Source organism: Anolis carolinensis, chromosome 5 (assembly GCF_035594765.1).
Source record: "Anolis carolinensis isolate JA03-04 chromosome 5, rAnoCar3.1.pri, whole genome shotgun sequence".
NCBI classification, from domain to species: Eukaryota; Metazoa; Chordata; class Lepidosauria; order Squamata; family Dactyloidae; genus Anolis; species Anolis carolinensis.
Window position 1 is genome coordinate 91,830,385 of NC_085845.1, and position 20,174 is coordinate 91,850,558.

Sequence of the window (20,174 nt, forward strand, 5' to 3'; positions counted from 1 at the left end):
TCTTATAGAACCTTAGAGACTATCTGAGGGAACAAAGTTGGTAGGAAAACCTAAGGAAAATTCCTTTCCATACTGATACTCCAGGACTACAATCACTGTCTTTTAGTTCAGATTCCAAGATACTTCCATTCCCCCCAGAATCTCTTAACCAACATGGCCCCTGGCTTGGGAACATGCTATCAGGAAAATACTGAGAGTGGTTGCCCAAAAAAGATACTTTTCAGACTCTGTTCCACATCTGGCTCTCTATTCAAATTGCTTCCAAATGAGACCTCTTTAATTTCCATGTAAGAAACCATTCTCTCCCTGGAAAAACCAATAAAGATTCTGTGATTTTTAGGCCTTTTTTCAGATTGAAAGTTACTGTGTAACTTTTGTATGATTTCAGCTTGCAATAAAATTATAATGTTCAATATATTAAACATACCTTATATACTCGAGTATAAGCTGACCTGAATGTAAGCTGAGGCACCTAATTTTACTACAAAAACTGGATATCCACAAGAACCTCCAGGAGTCCTCAGAAATGATAGCCTTGCGGCATGTCCAATACAGGTACATGGTCTAAGTGTATCATCACAACTCATTGACAGGATGCTAGTCTGTATTTATCTGTCTAGTTATTTACTTAGGCTACAAATGCAACTACAAGAACTAAAGAGCACCTGAACTGGTTTTTCCAGGGGCAGGCAAAAAACAATAAACCAGAAGAAATAATCCACCTTATAAAGCAAAGAAAAACATTTTTGTTCCTCTAGTCACCCATGATGTCAAGCAGACCTAAACTATTTGTTTCCATAAAAAAGAAGTGATAAAAGAAAACCCAGACCAGTAATTACAGTGTCCTAATACTGTACATAGTCTTACACAAAGCTCTTTCTCTTATATAGCTTTAAATTGTGCAGCTATTAAATATATAACCAACTTGCATTAAACAGCATGTAACAACAACATGGGAAAATAATGATGAGAAGACTTCTCTGCTGTGTGATTGCTTTCCTTTGACTCCTAGATCATTGGGTGAATTGGAAGCACAAAGCAATGGGGATGTGAGACTTGATATCTAAAATGGGAGACAAACTGCTAAAACCGTGGAGTGGAAGGACTTACCTAGTGGAATGCACATAATGTGGACTGCGTACCCGTAGGTCTGGCGTTGACGGCATGCTGGATTGGGAGTTCCAATGGGGAAGATTCCTAATGGGGCTGTTTTGCAGAGAGTTGCTCCCTCCACCTTCTGCACAGCTCCCTGTGCTGGGGAACCGCTTGTGGCTGCTAGAAACAAAAGGCAATGTGCTGTTCAAGGAGCACAATCCCGCTTCACCCCAAACTTGCATTTCAATCTTATTTGTTACATGTGCATTTAGTTTTTGGCAAGCTTCATATATACACACACACGATGCCACCAGTATTACAATTCTCAAAGGTTGAGAGACCAAGACTGATAGCAAAGGGATCATGGAGAGAGTGACTGCAATGGCGGCTCAGGCGATGAGCCATGACCTCATGGTTTAAGTACAATTTAAACATGATTTTGCAGTCAACAGCCAATTCTCTCAGTCCCTTCTTTGCTTCTGCTCTTTTCAATGGGTTAAATCCTTGTGCTGGCTAAACTGCTGACCGAAAGGTTGGTTTGTTGACCTGAAGGTTGCCGGTTCGAATCTGCAAGATGGGGTGAGCTCTTGTTTGTCAGCTCTGACTTTCGAGGACATGAGAGAAGCCTTCCAATAACACATCCGGGTGTCCCTTGGGTAACGTCTCTGTAGACGGCCAATTCTCTCACACCAGAAGTGACTTGCAGTATGTTTTCAAGTTGCTTCTGACACAATAAAAACATTTCAAACAAAGGCTATAACTAAGTAGCATTCTGATGATAGTTGGCATGGTCATCTTGGAAATGACAGAGGCTAGGGGCTGTTTGTGCACTGTGAGAAGCATCTAGCGGTAATCCATTGAAACTCAAGTCCATGTTTTTGCAAACCCAACCAAATTTGGCACCTCTTCTCCTCACCTTATCACACAAAAAAGGGATGGAGAGAAAAAATATGCTCACAATTGTAATTTATAGGAACACAATTTTAATACATATTCGGTTATTGCTATACAATATTATGGCAGCTATATATACAGGTTGTTTCAAAAAGATGGGCTTGATTAGAAATTGATATATATATTTACAACCATGAAATGTCCATGAATGAGACCCTTACTGGTTGAAAGGGTGTGTCATAGAGTTTCAAAGGATTACTGTTAGATGCCTCTCCCAGTGCACAAACAGCCCCTAGTCTCAGTCATTCCCAAGATGGCAGTGTCAGCTATCATCAAACTGAACTTTATTGGGTTAACAAACAGATCATCATACAGTTGAATCTTTTTCAATAATACAGTAGAGTCTCACTAATCCAAGCCTCGCTTATCCAAGCCTCTGGATAATCCAAGCCATTTTTGTAGTCAATGTTTCCAATATATCGTGATATTTTGGTGCTAAAGTCGTAAATACAGTAATTACAACATAACATTACTGCGTATTGAACTACTTTTTCTGTCAAATTTGTGGTATAACATGATGTTTGGGTGCTTAATTTGTGAAATCATAACCTAATTTGATGTTTAATAGGCTTTTCCTTAATCCCTCCTTATTATCCAACATATTCGCTTATCCAACATTCTGCCGGCCCGTTTAGCTTGGATAAGTGAGACTCTACTGTATCAGCAGTGTTAGTAAAACTTGGTAACTCACTAAATGGTCTGTAACTTTTTGTGCATTTGTAACATGTTGCCATCATGAAATATACTTTGAAATGAGGTCCATCATTTTGAAACATTCTGTATTATGAGGTTGGCCCTGGGCTATATGCATTTAATGATAACTACATGTATATTTTCTCAAACGTTTTCATCGCAGCCCACCCCTGAAATGAAGAAGCAGGCTGCAATTAATAGTTATCCTTAATTTTTTTAAAAATCTGACTGCTTCTTTAGAACAGTTGCCGAAACTTCAGTGCCTGGCTGACTCTATGTATGACTGCAGGCACCACTGGGACTACAGCCAATATCCAAATCCATGATGGACATTTGATTTTTTGAAACTGAACATCAGTCTTTCCCTGGCTCACCTGGAATGGCTGTGTGAAGAGCGCTTCTTGACCTTCTCGTAAGGTTCATCTAAGGATGACTCACTCCACATCTTCGGCTTGATAGGGGACTTGTCATAGTCATTCCTGTGGTAGTGCATCTGTCTGAGTCCCTCCAGTGACTGGGGAGGGGGTGGCCTATTATGCAAGGGCGGGCGTGGAGGGAGGCCTTTGTGAGGGGACTGTAAAGGGGATATTGTGCTGGTAACCTGAGAGTCTTCTGAAATTGGAAGAGAAAAAACAAATCACCTTTATTATTTAAAATATATTACCATCTAAGAAGCTTTGAGTCTCTTTTTAGAGAGAAAAAGGGAATAATAATAATAATAATAATAATAATAATAATAATAATAATAATAATAATAATAATAGGCTTATGACTAAAATCTAACATGTTGAAATAAAGAAGGGTGAAAGAATGCTGGAGTAATAGGGAAGCATATTTGTTGAGTTCAGTTACATGGAAAGTGACTGGAACCTAATCCACATTCAATATCCTATCAATTTTAATGGAAATGACAAATAAGTTTTTCAATATTCTCTACTGAAGCCAACAGGAAACAGTACATAGTTCTAGTAGGAGTTTGTTCCTATTGCTCTAACACAACCTTCATTTTTACAGTGATTACTCTGATATACATTAATATAGATTGCTGTGCTCCACAAATTTTACATACCATCTTCCAAAACAAGGGCATCCGAGAGGGAACTATCTTCACTGGCAATATTTCCATCTGTGAAAAGAAGACATATAGAAGGATCACTGTGGTTGCTTAGCTAAGCACAAAATCTAAGCAAGATCAGCACATGAGAAACTGCAAATGGAAGAAGAGTTCTGCTGGACCAGATTAAGGTATATTTCCAGTTTAGCACACTGCTTCCAACAGCAGTCAGCCCAATGCTTCAATGAAACCCAGAAGCAGGACATCTAAGTAGCAATATCTTAGGTGGGGTTTGTTCATGATGTATCAATTAAAAGGTGTTTCATATGCATTTCATATAAGATTTAAATTAGGATGCTTCTCAAAACCTATGCGTGAGTGTTCTAGAAAGCCATTTACATAAGAAGCAAAGTCTTCTGCTGGCAATCCACCAACTTTCTCATCAGACTACCAACAAAGTATTAGTGCAATAACATTTGAGTCCTGTTTACCATCTATAATCAGAGAAGCTCTTTGCGTTGGCTTCTTTCCAGATTTGATACGATACTCATTGATAGCATTTTCAATCTCCTGAAGCTTTTTCAGTGCATTAAGGTAGGAGGTTTTCCTTTGTTTCTTCAGCTTCTTGCTGACATTGGGGTCGCTGGCTAGGCGTCGAGCAGCTTCAGTGATCTGCGACTGAATGGCAAATTCCCTCTCCAAGCGTTCCAGCTCGGCTTCCTATTGAACAAGAAACATGCTTTAATCATAAATGTGTTAATCTGCACTTCTTTAGTGCAAAGCAGAGCCACTTGACTGACAGCTTGCAAATTTGGTTAGTATCTTTAGATATATCTACGTGAAAGAAGTATAACACATTGCAACAGAAGTACTAGAACAATTTCAGCTCAAGGAGTCTGGTATTATCCATTTTGGTGGAATTACCCATATAAACAATTAAAAGGGATTGGTTTAAACATTCTGTTTAGACTCTTCATAATGAGCGTCGGCAAGTTCTGTACTACTTTAGAAAATAGCCATGTTCCTACAAATGCATCATCGGTGCTGGCAAAGAAGAGAACACATTAGCCAAACCCATTGCTCCTGCTAAAACTACCTGTATAAATTCAACAAGAGAATTCTGCACCAGTTTGGTAAAGCCTAAGATGGACCTTAGGTCAAAACATTTATAATTCTTGGTCTTTCTTTTTTGGTCTTTATTTTATGGTGTTTGCTAATTCCTGGTTACAGCGGTTTGGATCCAGATTTCAATATGTTCAAGTGGGCTTCCCAATTTTCTGAAATGCCTCCACCAATCTGCATGATTGCTATAATTTTTCTAAAAATAAAACTTCAAATAGGATACTTCAAGTTCCATCAAATTCAATGGATTCAATGCAATGTTTAACATGCTAAATAATGAATTACATTGTGGGGAATATGTTACAACCACACTGTAGCATCATTCCCATCAAAGCTCTGTATATAATCCATGCAAATGTGGAATCTCATGCAGAAAGTAAACAATCTTATAGCAATCTTGGATCCTATTTCCTCTGGGCTTGCTAGAGGTGTTGTGTAGTTTCTGGGTTGTATGGTCATGTTCAAGCAGCATTTTCTCCTGATGTTTCACCCGCATATGTGGCTGGCATCTTCAGAGGATCTGATGGTAGCAAAGCAAGTGGAGTAAACGATGCCAACCCCAGCTGCAGACGAAACATCAGGAGTAAATGCTGCTAGAACACGGCCATACATCCCGGAATCCACACAACACCCCAATGATTTCGGCAATTTGACAATACTTTTTAAAAATAAATCAATAGTCATTACTAGCAAAATGCTTATCATTGTGAGTCTTGGGAAATACATGGCAAAAGGATGCACACTGAACAATTCTCACTACATATCTCCTTCACACACTGAACTTAAAATAAGACTAGAATGCGATAGAAGGAGGCTAGAATGATCGAATGCTAGGAACTGACCTTTATAAAAATATATAGAGAGAAGTCTTATCTCAATTTACCTGCACATCCACACTAAAAAAAATGGAGTTAATCTCTCTTCAAGATAAGGAGGCTTTTTGCAGTAATCCTTCAAGACATCTTAGCTTAAAAACTTCCCTCGCCATGAGTGATGAATCAGCACTACTTTAAATCCATAATTACTATTCTATTCACATTATATTTTAAAAGCTAGGCTTTGAAGATTTCACAAGGTCTGTCAACAGTGAATTTATTAAAGGTTCGGCACAGGAAGTTTTAAGCCTTAGGTCCTGCTCACCCACACTGTTCGCTCTCTCTTCTCTGAAAAGGCAGAGAACTGAATAACAAATAAAGCTTCAAAAACGAAGGGACTGATACTGCATCTTAACTTTCATGACAAAAGGAATTGTCCTACTCTCTGAGAAGAATAGTGAAATCTCTTTTTGAATTTCTGGGTAACAAAGTGGCTGTGATGTCCCCTTACCCCTCAAAGTGAATCTCGGCTGATCCTTGAATCCTACAAAAATCCATAATTTTGGCTCCCAAACCTGCCCTTGACTTACTTATACATGAAGTTGACTTATACATGAGTATATACAGTACATGCCAAATGCATATTTTGAATACTTTAAAATGTATGCCTACTCTACAAATATAAGCTAATTTGTTATCAGTATCAATAGGTATTAAGGAAACTATAGTGTTGTGAAGACGTTCTAGGATATTTCTGCCATAGTACTCTCATCAGTTTCCAAAAGCTTTATTTCTCAAGGTTTTTGTGGGGAGCCGTGACAATGAACACAGCTTGAAACCATTTAAATGAGTTGCGCCCAAGTGTCCCATGCTGCTCAAGAAGAAATCATTAGTGTGCATCACTGAAGTAAATGAACTTTTGTGGTCTCTTCTAATTATGACAAAATTAGTCATCATAACTCACTGGAAAATTCCTCTTGGCACTCAATAACAGGCATTCTATTCCAGAGGGAAAGACTTTCCCTTTCCAGATTTATATGTTAATGAAGTTCTGCGGACAGTGCTGGAGTCTTACTGGGGAGACCTAATTTTAAATGTCTGGTCAGCTTTACAGCCTTACATTTTCCCTAACTGATAAATTTACTGTGAGGGAGAAATAGGACAATCCCCCATACAACCCAGTGCACCTTAAAAGAAGCACCTTAGCACCTTAGAAAAATTAAACATATATATCAGGGAACATTTAAATTTTTATGGAGACGCAGCATGGTGTAAGTCACAGAGGCCGGGACTTTGCAAGTGTTCAACTCCAAGCAGCTATGCATTCAGGAAGATGCTTTGGGCAAATAGCCATCTTTCACATTCAGCATTTCCATATTCATAAGGACTTCCTTTCCAGCTTCAGTTTAAGACCAAATGATGAGTGAAGCCCTTTGCAAGTGACAGAGGTGATTCAAAATCTGGTGGCTTCTGCCACTCGGTCAAGGACAATGTCTAAAATGGTTTGTATGTATTTTATGTCTTTCATTTGGCATTCTGTGGAAATTTCCTGGAGAAAGCATATTTTGCAGGAGCTGATAAGATCACCTGATGTTAGGAAATTTTATTCAAGGCAACTTTACAAATATGGTCATTACCTAGTCATACATTGTGAGCATGCTACAAAATTGTGCGGCACCTAAATGTTGTTGAATTGTAATTCCCAGCATTTCTCAGTATGATAACTGTGATGTGTGGATTGAATGAAATTGGATAATTGGAGTAAGATTGAGGCTAAAAGTGGAATGATGGAAAACTGCAAAAGGAGGTGAAGAATTCATGAATTGAAATTAAAAGGTTGCTGATGAGAATTGCTGACATTGTTGATCTGTTGAACTGTGGTTGAAAACAACATGTTTACATAGTCAATGACAATGATTTTTTAAGTTAAGGAAGTCAACACAATGGTTCCTTAGACTTAGAAGGAAAACCAACATCTGTCCAGAACTGATGGTGTTTTAGCTGGTTAGTAAATTAATCAGTCAATTTGGAACAACAACAGCAAAAATTGCTATATAAGAGACCTTTTTACTTTCCAAAAGTGTGGCAGACTACAGAAACACAGTCTATACGTCAACCTTTTTCTCCAAGGAAAGGAGAAAGGTGATATATCAGGAGAATAGCAGATTTGTGGGGAATGCAATCTGGCCCACTTGTGGGTCTCTTCTCCAGGAGAATGAAGAAGGGATGATAATATATGCATCTAAAATAAATGTATACATGTGTATGTGTGTGAATGCTGAGTAAAATGTAATATCCTCTTTGTGTAACCAATGTGGTTATAGACTGTGTGTCTATGTCTACCTTTTTTCTCTGTAAAGTGCCTGATATACTCTGTCTCACTGAAAACGGAATAAAAGAACCCTTTTAATGTTTAAAAGTTATTTGTGACATCTAAGGCTTCTGGGTGACACAGTATAACAAGAACTACATGATTTCTGACTCTATAAGACATTGAACTCTTCTCTTGCATTCTTGCTTTCAAAGAAACACACCCTCACTATTTTACTGAATATATGACCACCTTAAAACACATCTTCCTTCTCTCCTCACTTTTCACTTGGCTCTCTGAACTGTACCTACTATCCACAATAGCATACCAATATTGAGAAAAATTAGCCTTCATACACATATATGCACTCACACACATGCTCATATACACCAATTCATAGGTTTAAGTCAAGTAAATTCTGACAATGAGGGCTTTGTGAGAATTCTAGCCCTGCCTTTTGGGTGTTACAGGGTTGTTGGTAAAGAGCATAGCACCTACATAAAGGAGGATACTGTAAAACAAACACACCCAGACTAGCTTAGAGAAATAGAAATCAACCTTTCTATAGAGTCAAACTGGGTTGAAATGAGGCTTTCATTGTTTAGCAAGGGTTGGGAGGATACAGTGCCTTTGATTTGCAATCACAACTAAACAATAGAAGCAAAAATATCCATTCGACTCAGTGTTGTTGGATTTATGCTTGCCCATTTTACTTTCCTTTTGCTATTGGTAAGCAAATGGAAAAAATATTATGAGCTGAAAACTCCCAGCACCCAGATGACAGACATTTAGAATTTAGATTTTTTGTTTTCATCTGGATGCATGATCCAGGATAGTGAATCAAACTCTGGAGACTTAATTTGTATTACTGCTTAACCAAAGTCAGTTACTTCTAGTCTGGACCTTGTTTTTAAATAAAATGAAATAACTCAATTCATAGCGTACGTAAGAAGAGAAGGCAATGACTGATCAAATATGAACTGACCTACATGTTTTCAGATCAACACAGACCACAAGTAATGTAAAGAGGAAAAAAAAACAAAACAACAGATTTCTGAGTGGGAATCAGAGATTTGTAGATTACAGTGTTCCCTCACTTATTGCAGGGCTTACGTTCCAGGACCACCTGCAACAAGTGAAAATCCGTGAAGTAGGGACACGATATTTATTTTAATATTTATACATTATTTTAGTAGTTATACCCTATTTTAAGTCTTTATCAACCAATCGTATGTTGATAAATCGCCTCCTTTTCCTCTTGCCACTTGGGCTCCTTTTCTATCCCTTTGGCTTCTCCTTCCTCCCTTTCATAGGCTGTAATTGTAAGTTTTTATGATTTATAATATTCTTTTAGAGTTTATTGAAAAACCGCGAAATAGTGAACCCGAGAAAAATGAACCGCGAAGTAGTGAGGGAACACTGTAGTCAGTTTCAGACACAAGCAAACTGATGATCTAACTTTTCATTTTCAAAAAATAATTTTTAGATATTATACCAGTGGCCACCACAAAGGGGTCTTTTGGTTAGTTTCACTTATATTGGGGTCAATTTTGGTTTCATTTAGGTAAGTCAAGAAAATACCAGAAAAAACACAGAAGAGGACTGGATCGGTTCCTCCTGAACCAGGGTCTTTCATGATATGACTTCCTTCCTATGGAATGCCCTTCCAGCTGAGATTGGCTGAAGACCTTCCTTTTAAACAAACTTTTCTGGCCAATGCATCGTTTTTGTAATCATAATTTTTAATTACACACTTTACAATACACTGTTCTAGTATTGTTGAGACATCTGATAGACAGACAGACAGACAGACAAATGGGTACATCCCTCACCTCTCCTTTTGGCAGGAGTTTCTGTTCATCCAGTTTAAAGGAAGTACCTATTCTTCTTCGCACCATTGGGGGCTCTTCCCCTGGGTCGAGGGGGTATTCTCTTGGCAACTTTCCTGTAAGTTCCTGGAAACAAATGTAAAACACTAAAAGTTAGCTATGTGAGAATATCTATATGCATCAAGTGGATCTTATACAGGTAAGTAACAGCATGACATTAAAAGTCTTTGCCCTTTGGCTGGCTGAGAAATATTCAAACTGATTTTCAATACACTGATTTCATACTTAGTGAAGGTAAAGGTTTCCCCTGATGTTAAGTCCAGTCGTGACCGACTCTGGGGGTTGGTGCTCATCTCCATTTCTAAGCCGAAGAGCTGGCGTTGTCCATAGACAACAGTCATGTGGCCGGCATGACTGCATGGAGCGCCGTTACCTTCCTGCTGGAGCGGTACCTATTGATCTACTCACATTTGCATGTTTTTGAACTGCTAGGTTGGCAGGAGCTGGAGCTAACAGCGGCCGCTCACACCGCTCCCGGGGTTTGTACCTGGGACCTTTCGGTCTCCAGCTCAGTGCTTTAACGCACTTCGCCACCGGGGCTCCTCTCATACTTAGTGAACCTGTACTGAATTGCTGAGCTACTACTAAAATGACTAATACAGTAACTTCACTAGCTTTCTGAGATACATTCATTGAAGTCATAATCATAGTGGTGAACGTTTTCTTTGGAAATCCAGCTTCACAATTCCTCCATCCTAATTTCTCGCTTCCTTCAGTTCTGAGCTCATAACATACCATTCTTTAAGTGTAGGAATTAACCCACTTGTCCTCACCTCCAAGTGAAGCAATATGTAAGTGCATTACTCTATGTACTTGTATCCATCCCCTTAGCCATGGCTCTCTTATCCTTCACTCCCTTTCATTGTGTCCCCCAATCATTTCCTTAAATTTAGATCAAAATTATTTTTTTTCAATAGGGCAGTCTTGTAGTTTTTTTCTGTTACCCTATAAAATACCAGTTATTTGGTAGCACTATACCGTATTTACTCAAATCTAATGTTCACCTTTTTAAAACTAACGTACCGTTCCAAAATTAGGGTGCACATTAGAATTGCATAATATGATAAATACTTATTTGGGTTTTAGAGTAAATACAGTAATAATTTGTAAAACATTGGCTTTATCAGTGACTCTAAAGATTTTGCAGTTAACAGTAGTTGATGTACTACTACTACTACTACCACTAATAATAATAATAATAATAATAATAATAATAATAATAATAATAATAATAATAATAATAATACAATATCTTTGTATATTCGTGTGCTATATATTACTTCAATTAAAATAAAAACCATTTCGGGTTCACAGGAGACTTTGAATTTATGTTGAACTAGCTTGGATACCTGGCGGTGCCCGGGTTATTTTAAAAGGGCCTTGTTTGTTTTTGAGTGTTAGGTAGTATCAGTGTGGTCATATGTTATGCTATGTCTTAGAAAAGAACTCAGTCTTTGCTTTTGTTTTTTTATGAATGCTCCCATTAGAAAATGCATACCGATATGGGTAGACTACAATTCCCAAAAATCTTGGGCCAATCCTCCCCAAACCCTGCCAGTATTCGCAGTGGGCCATATTGGGCCTGTGTGCCAAGTTTGGTCCAGATTTGTCATCTGCTGGGTTCAGTGTTCTTTGAATACGGGTGAACTATAACTCTCTGATGCCAAGGTCAATCACCCCAAGTTGACAGCGTTGGCTCTGTGTGCCAAGTTAGTTACAGGCCAGTCGTTGGTGGGGTTCAGTCTGCTCTTAGACTGCAGATGATCTATACATCCCAGTCCTTACAACTCGTAGAAATCATGGTGAATTTTCCCCAAACCTCTCCAGTATGTTCAGTTGCTGATCCATTCCTCTGCTTGCTGTGTGCTATAGGAAAGGCTAGGAAAGGGTTAAGGGAGAGGCAGTGGGCAGTGGGCAGGGTCATGTAAACAGAGAAAGGAACACTGGGATGTGCTCGCTGTAACCTGGAATGTCCTGGGCAGGAATTACTTGGTGGCTCCTTAGCCCTGGGAACTATAGCCTGTTAGTGGAGGCCGGAGGCTGTCTGTGTGAGCAGACACCCATGCCACACGCATACATACAGATTTTCACTTTTATTATGTGTATAGATTATGCCATGTTAAACTGAAAGGGTTTGATGGCATGTGCAGGACAGCTGGTTTACACAGGGATGTAGAGACATTTGAATACTAGCATGATGGCACTGTGGTAGGGAAAAGCCCTACGTGTGTGCAGAAAAAACTTTTTGCCAAAGATGAAAAGAGGTTTTGTGTCCTTCCTAACAATACTAGCATTAAGAGATTCCAATCCCAAATCTACAAAAACCACATAATGGTGATTGACCCTAATGTGCACTGACAAGTGAGGTTCCATACAGCTCTCCACTCTGCTCAACAGAACATTTTCACTTCTTTCCCCTTCCCAGATCACCCAGAGAGGAGGCCAAGGCCTTTTCGCTGCTTATCCTAAACATTTTAATACAGAATGAGCTACTGTGCTGGACTGCTGGTGTGCCAAATGGAGCCCTCTCAAAATACACAGATAATGCAGACCTATGCAGGCACATGTATATGAAATCCACTAGGTGACCTCAGTGAATGCACATCCATTGCAAGCAAAGCTTCTTTTTACCAAGGCTTCTGGGTACATGCAGATTTGTATTATTTCCAATTAAATAGGCAGGAGCACTTCTTTATCTGCAGGATAAAGCCTCCCAGTGCTTCTGAACCTGAAGCTTATCCTGAAGGAAAATCAAAAGCAAATGCATGCTGCTGTTTTTGGCGTGAAAACTGCAAGGTTTTGTGCAAAAATATAGACCTACAGAATAATAGAGCTGGAAGAGACCACATGGGCCATCTAGCCCAACCCCCTGACCTACAAGAAAAGCACAAAGTACTCCTGACAGATGGCCAACCAGCCTCTGTTTAAAGGCCCCCAAGGAAGGCGCTTCCTCTACACTCTGCAGCAGTGAGTTCCACTGCTGAACAGCTCTTACAGTCAGGAAGTTCATTACATTAGTAGAGGCATAACCCAGAATAAGGTGGGAATATGAGTTCCTTCCTTCCTTCCGATCATATCCGTGTCTTTGCTAATGTCAGCATGAAACACCCATGACAGCCAGGACCCCATATGGAGCTCAGCAGCTGACCGGAAACAGCAACAGAGACACAGAAAGTGAAATGACTGATGTGATCTTGGCCCTGTGTAAACTCCCAATTCTCCATTGTAGTGGGTTTGGGAAGTGGTTGTGGTCAGCTCAGGAGTCAATCTGGAGCACTGCTCTGGAGTAACACCTCATTTACTGGGTAGTATAGACTCATCCTCGGTGTGGTTTGGGTTCAAGTTTGTTGTTTTCTATAAAAAGATTGTCCACTATCAAAATCTAGCACAGCAAAACCATATGCCTTTTTTTTTGGTTCCAGACCACGCTTTTCTACAAACCCTGCCCAAAATAATAAATTCTCACACACAAATGGCTGTCTAGAAACACTGGAAAAGATCCTGCATATTCATATACAACTACAATGAAAAAGCACCATCATCTAATGATACCACGACTCAAAAACCTAGCATTTCAACCTGGCAGTTCGCTTCCGCCCTTATCCAACACCTACTTGCCATAACAACCACCCAAAGCATATAAAAAAGAAGCACAGATTTATAAGTTTAGCTATTAAAACAAAGTCATATGGAAGGTGGAGATTGATGGGGGAAAAATCAACTCTATGGTAAATGTCTTGGATGTGCTTCCAGAAAATGGCTGTGAAGTAGTGAGAAAAGCTCAAAAATTCAAAGCTTCACCTTGCTACAGAGGGGTGATATGTGATCAAAGAAAAAGACAAAGCCAGCTTCACTTAATGCATTTTGAGTGAAACAGAAGATTCACAATGTTTTTGTTTACATAAGCAAGGTTTATCTGACCGGGTTATTTGATATCAAAGGTACATAAGACTGCTGAAAGATAGGGTACTCTCCTCCTCCTCACTCTCCTTCTCCATTATCATTTCCTTTTCCGTTGTTTCTTTTTTGGTGGTATGTATGTACACCTATTGATTTTCTTACTATGTTATTTCTTTCTGTAAAGCCCTTGCCACACGGAAAGACGCATAATTCCCTTCCAAATCAGAAATGGATAGACTGATCTTGATATACTTGATGCTTTGATCATGTTTAACAAAGACTAACAAAATGAAAGAAACGGACTGGACAGACCTAGAAGATTACCTCAAAGACAACTATGTTTAAAGGACAAGCAGAAAACTGGAAGAAAGAAGATCGGAAGTCATCCATTCCCCCCCCCCCTCTCCCATTAGAAATTACCCTTCCCTAACCCCCTTTCCTTCCCCCCCCTCACCATTTGCTATAGAACTATTACATCCCCTCACCCCTCCCCCCCCCAATCTATATCCCGCCCCTCAGTATCTTTCCCTTGGACAACCCCTCCCCAACCTTCCCATAGGGCCACCAATGTAACTCACAAAAAAGTTTCAATAAAAATAAAATTTAAAAAAACAAAACAAAAACAAAGACTAACTGTAGATGAGAATTAATTTATCTGAAAGCCTGCCATTTTTTTGTTTTTAATCTCTATTTTTAGTCTCACTCTGTGTGCAGTTTTCTTTAAAAAAGAGCAACAAACTGGGCGACCATCCTCATCCCATTAAAACAAAGAGTGTTAGCAACCCGCTCCTGCAATTTCAGCTGAACTAATAAGTAACCAAAACCTGCAGAAATCCAATGCCACTGTTGCAAATTTGTATGGGCCACGTCCAGTTTGGTTACCCTCAGGCTTTTAACTCATTTCTTTTTCTCAGTCTGTCAGCCTCATTATAAGTCAGCATTTCCCCTAAGAAACTAAGCAAACATTGATTTATGGGAGACTGAAGGGAGAGGTTGAGAATAAAATGAGTGTGAAGACTGAAGTTTCTTACATGCATGTAGACACATTTTGAGCAAAACTATTTAAATGTAGCTAAGTTGACTTGAAGGCAAACACATACACACACAAGCTGTTCTTTATAACCTGGAAGTTTCACATAAGTTTCAGCATGTCAAGTATTTCAGTTTAAAACCGTTGTTGAAAAACTGATTTCCATGTCATTCCTTACTTGGGTAGAGTTCAGAACAAAAAACAGAGGACTTTTTTTTAAAGCAACGAATGCTAAATTTACAAGAAAACAGAATACTACAATGGGTACAGAATCCAGCTTCATTAAAGTATCCATTTCCATTTGAAAATGTAAGGTTTCGTGGCTGCAAAGATCTGGTTTATAATGCACAAACAAGATTTGATTAATCTGATAAATCAAAATAGCTGTCTAAAAAAATTCATGTTGTTAATAATTTGTGTGAAGATGTGTTGTTGAAGGCTTTGTGTGAAGCTTTTTGTCCCTTTCTCTAAGACTTAGTTGTTGTTCTTAACTGCCATCATTGACTTCGGTTTGTGACAACCCTATGAATGAGAGATCTCTAAGTAGAAATAGAAATTCTTGATTTTGCCACTTCCTGACAGATATCAAGTAGGCATCAGTATTTCCTTCCATAGTTTCAAAACATTTAAGATTTTTTTCCCCTAAAGGTAAAGGTAAAGGTTTCCCCTGAGATTAAGTCCAGTCGTTTCCGACTCTGGGGGTTGGTGCTCATCTCCATTTCTAAGCCGAAGAGCCGACATTGTCTGTAGACACCTCCAAGGTCATGTGGCTGGCATGACTGCATGGAGCACTGTTACCTTCCCGCTGGAGCGGTACCTATTGATCTACTCACATTTGCGTGTTTTCAAACTGCTAGGTTGGCTAGGTTAGCTGGAGCTAACAGCGGGCACTCACTCCGCTCCCCGGATTCGAACCTGGGACCTTTCGGTCTGCTAGTTCAGCAGTTCAGCGCTTTAACACACTGCGTTATTCTTTTATCCTTTACTACTTTTATCCCAGTAAAGGATAAAACTGCAACATTTAAAAATTGTGCATTTTAAGGAACTTTCAGTTGTACTCAGAACTGCACAGTTTTCAGAAGATTAATTGTGCAGTTTTAGGTTTACCTCTGGCCATGGCTGTCCCCTTTTGTACAATGTTTTGACAAAGAGGGACAAGACAGCACAAGAATGAGTGGATTAGATATCAGGAATTAATAAATAAAGATATATATTGAAAATTAAGAGTTTTCAGGTTGGTTCTCCAGCTTTGCTTGACAGAAGGCATGCTGCGAAAACCATCTTCTCACCCTATGTTCTAAAAGGCATCCCAAACAATGGACACCCTGAACTTTTAGTCTGTCTCTCTTTCTTTCTTGACTTTCTTGCTTACTCTGATCCCTCAATTTCTTCTCATTTCTACTAATTTAGTTCATACCCATCAAGGCTGTTCTTTTCCTGTTGCCTCCTCTCACATAATCATAGAATCCCAGAGTTGGAAGAGACCTTGTGGGCCATCCAGTCCAACCTCCTGCCAGGAAGTATGAAAATTGCATTCAAAGCACCCCCCACAGATGGCCAATTAGAGAAAAAAATAGTACTTTTCACTTTAAGACTTAGCATTCAAGGAATTTCTACTCTGTTCTCCCTTTTAAATGTTGCATTAATTTAGTTACATAGGCGTGCAACTTTGTCTCGGAAAGTTGTCCTGTAGTCTAACTGCACAACCTCTACAACCAGGCAGAGTTGGCAAAGTTACTGTAAAGCAATGATATTGGGAATGTGCAATTCAAGCAATTGCATACAGATACCACCTGGGATTTATGATAACTTCAGGCTGTTTCACTTTGCTGTTTCACAAATCCAAACTGATTTATGTTCATATTAACTGTCTCAAAGCAAAGGCAGTTTAAATTATAACACCCCAATGTTAAAAGATATCTGCAACTGAAAACATATCATCATAAAAAGATCTCATCTTTATAGCACCCTACCATCCTGTTTTTCTTGTAGAGGCATGAGTAAAGCTTATACCAACAATGTCAAAAATTAATCAATTTCAAGTATTCTTTGGCACTGAAACTTTCTTGGCCGCCACATGAGATGACTTTTGCTATGATAACACATAAAAGAGGAGAACTCTTTTATGTGTGGTTTTCAGTACTACTAACCAAGGTTTCCTTTTTGAAAGGCTGTCCAAAGTGGGATGTTTTCCAATCCCTAATTTTTGTTCTTTTTTTGGGAGGTATTTTTGTAAATACCAGGGGGTTTACCAAACCTTTGTTGCTTTCCCTATACAAAACATAGATAATTGTTCATATCTTCTGAACAGTTTATCTGGTGTGCATTTGCCTTGAGGATAGGTGAGAAATCAGAGAAAATAAATGCTAAATTGTGTTACATCAATCCAGTGCACGGCTTCTTAAACTTTTCCACTCATGACCTCTTTCTGCCTGATAATTGTTTTCATGACACTGGGTATATAAGTATATAAAATATGTATAACATCAAACATTTATTGATAATAAATCAGCATTTGCAAGGCATACTAAATCTGCTGGTTTACCTTTTTTATGAAGCTGAAGCATTTCCTGAAAAGTCCACTGTAAACACTGCATGTCAGTGCTAACAGATTTGTGTAAACATTTTAAAATAGCCATGCCATTCAGAATATTTTTTTTTACTGTTGCCAAATTTTTGGTGATCCCATTTGTGGGGAGGACCCACAGTTTAAGAAGCAGCTGTTTAGCGCAAAAACAGCATTTTAGCTATGATGTGGAAATTCAGAAATCTGAGAACTCAGTGGTTATATTTAGATTTGAAATGTCCCATTTTCCTGGCAATATCCAGAATCACATTATAGAAACATGCAATTTGAGTGAAATGTTTCTGAATTTGTGCTAACAATTGTGTCCTATCATCAACTTTAGTAGGTGCTTGGAGGTTAATTGAACCTTCATTTTCACAAAACAGAAGCTCAGTCAGATTTCCCCTTTCTGCACCATTTTAGTTTTTTTTGCACATTCTATAAAATCTTTGCCACCTACCGCTTCTCGGAGACACAGTTTCTTCAGCTCCTCCAGGCGCTGGCGCAGTGTCTCCTCCAAAGCTTCTTGCCTGGATTTCAAAGCAGCCAACATGTCTTTTTTGGCAGACTGAGAGCTATCGGACTCTTGGGAACCTGTCAACAAACAATGACAGCATTAGACCAGCTGACATTACAGCAAACATATTGAATAGTAACAGAGCTGGTTAGTTTCTTAGAAAAAGAAGACCCACACAGTGAAAATGAACAGGTACTACACTGTGTAGCTGTGATTGTTCTAAACAGTCTCTCAGCAGCATTTGGTGAATTTACAACAACTTATGGTTATGGCACAACTCAGGTTATGAAAGGGCCTCTTAATACAGAAATATCGCTAAACTTAAGTTTGACAACATTTTTGGAATGCATGCTTTTGGGTACTTCTTTGGAACCACTTAAACTTGACATAGTGTAGGATCTCAGAACATCTTATTCAGTCCTGCTCAACATTTACACTGGCAAAAAGAGCATACATTTCTGCAATAAACAAAATACTTACAATCATTCTGATTTATGGTCATTGGAAAAAAATTGTGAACAGATTGATTGTCATGTAATTATTAAAACTCTACGCAACATCACAGAATTGGAAGAGACCACAAAGGTCAATGTAGTAACACACAACCAAAGCACTCCTGACAGATTTGGACAAAGTCACCTCAGTCATGGGAACGTTTGACACTCGCAACTCACACTCTTGTATGAACTGGTATCATTTGATTGTCTGGATTCTTCCACCTCACTGCTGTTTCTCAGTCTTTTGCTTGTTTTGTAACACTTCTATGTTTCCTGGGTTAGTGAGTGTGGCAGGAGGATGGACTCTCAGATTGGTGACAGTCAGCTATGAAATTGGTCTTGCATGTAATTACCGTAAAAGGGAGTAAGTGGTATTTATCATTCATTATACCTTTTTAAAGTGGTATACCACATTTCCAGGGAAGGAAGGAAGATTTGCAATCAACAGTCTTCACACAGTTAGTGGGCACATAGGAGCTCTAAAGATGGAATGGTTATGCATACATGTTCTATGCACATTAGTGAGATGAGCTGGACTCGGCCACTGTTTCCAGACTCTGAGTCCTTCTATCTCCAGGGTGTCAGCTAAGGAACAAGAAATGGCTGCACCAATAGTTCTGCTGCTACAATCTGCACAACTTCTGTTATCTCCCAGACTTTACATTTAAGTGATGTTCATGTCCTCAGCATGACTAAGTTTTTAGAGGGGCATGAACTTCCTCAAAAGGGAGAACAACGCATGAGCCTACTAAAGATGCTGACATAGTTTAACAATCATGCAACAATAACACAACGCTGTGACATCAACATATCTGCAAAGTATGTAGGGAAGTAAAATATGAGGTCAATGTTCTCAGAGAACATAAGCTGTTGGATAGAAGCATAAATATAGTAAATAGATAAACTGTTTTTGGCTTTAGTGCGATATTACATCCTTGGCTAGTCCATTTTACTGTTTCTTACTTAATGAAAACTATGTAACTGTCATGATAGGCTCTCATCATCCTGGGAATGTGTCAGGGAAATGTTGGGGCTTTTTTCTATCTAAAGGATGCATTTTTGAAGGGAGCATTCAATTATTCAACTTCCCATCTCCTGCTATCCAAATGAAGTTTGGGTTTGTGATGCTACTGATGGAATGAACAGCCGCTAAAACAGCACCTTTTCCCATTGCTATCCAGAGTGCAGAGATTAAATTAATTTTATTACAAAGAAGGGACTGGTGTAGAAAAGCGTAACAAACCAGCCAAGTAAAAGTGGATAAAAAAAATTATTGCCATCTGGCAGATGGTACAGGGTGACAAAAACAAGGACAAACAGACCGAGAGATAGCTTTTATCCTAGAGCTGTAACTATATTGAACTTCATGGTTTCATATTAATGTGGCATTGGGGGCTGTGTGGTTGTGGTTGAGGTGTGGAGGGATGGGTGTGTTGTTTTGTGGTGTGTGCTGGGGAAAGCATTTAATTTCATTGTCCAATAGCACAATGACAATAAAGTTATTCAGTTCAATTTTCACATTGCTATACTGTCATTCACATATGATTTTTCAAGTGTGAGTCTAGATCTTTATTAGTGTTAGAAACTGGAAGCCATTAAATAATCCTGAAGGGAGGAAAATGTAGGGAGGGAGGAAGAAGGAAGAAAGAGGCATGTATGCCTTTGAGGAATACTGTTAAAGGAAATTAACCTAAAGCTGGTTGTGTGCATGCCCAGAAAGTGTCCCAGCAT

General features: G+C 38.9%; 1 protein-coding gene across 16 annotated transcripts in view; it reads right to left on the bottom strand.

The window, feature by feature from the left end:
- frmd4a (FERM domain containing 4A) overlaps window positions 1-20,174 on the bottom strand; it is a 485,341-nt gene that overhangs the window by 13,204 nt on the left and 451,963 nt on the right. For all 16 annotated transcript variants that reach the window (XM_062983558.1, XM_008111470.3, XM_008111469.3 and 13 more), the window contains 6 exons: window positions 17,890-18,023; window positions 9,877-9,999; window positions 4,288-4,516; window positions 3,812-3,868; window positions 3,117-3,354; window positions 1,111-1,275 (listed from right to left, as the gene is read on the bottom strand). In XM_062983558.1, the coding sequence (XP_062839628.1) occupies window positions 1,111-1,275; window positions 3,117-3,354; window positions 3,812-3,868; window positions 4,288-4,516; window positions 9,877-9,999; window positions 17,890-18,023 (946 nt within the window). The remainder of the gene's footprint in view (window positions 1-1,110; window positions 1,276-3,116; window positions 3,355-3,811; window positions 3,869-4,287; window positions 4,517-9,876; window positions 10,000-17,889; window positions 18,024-20,174) is intronic.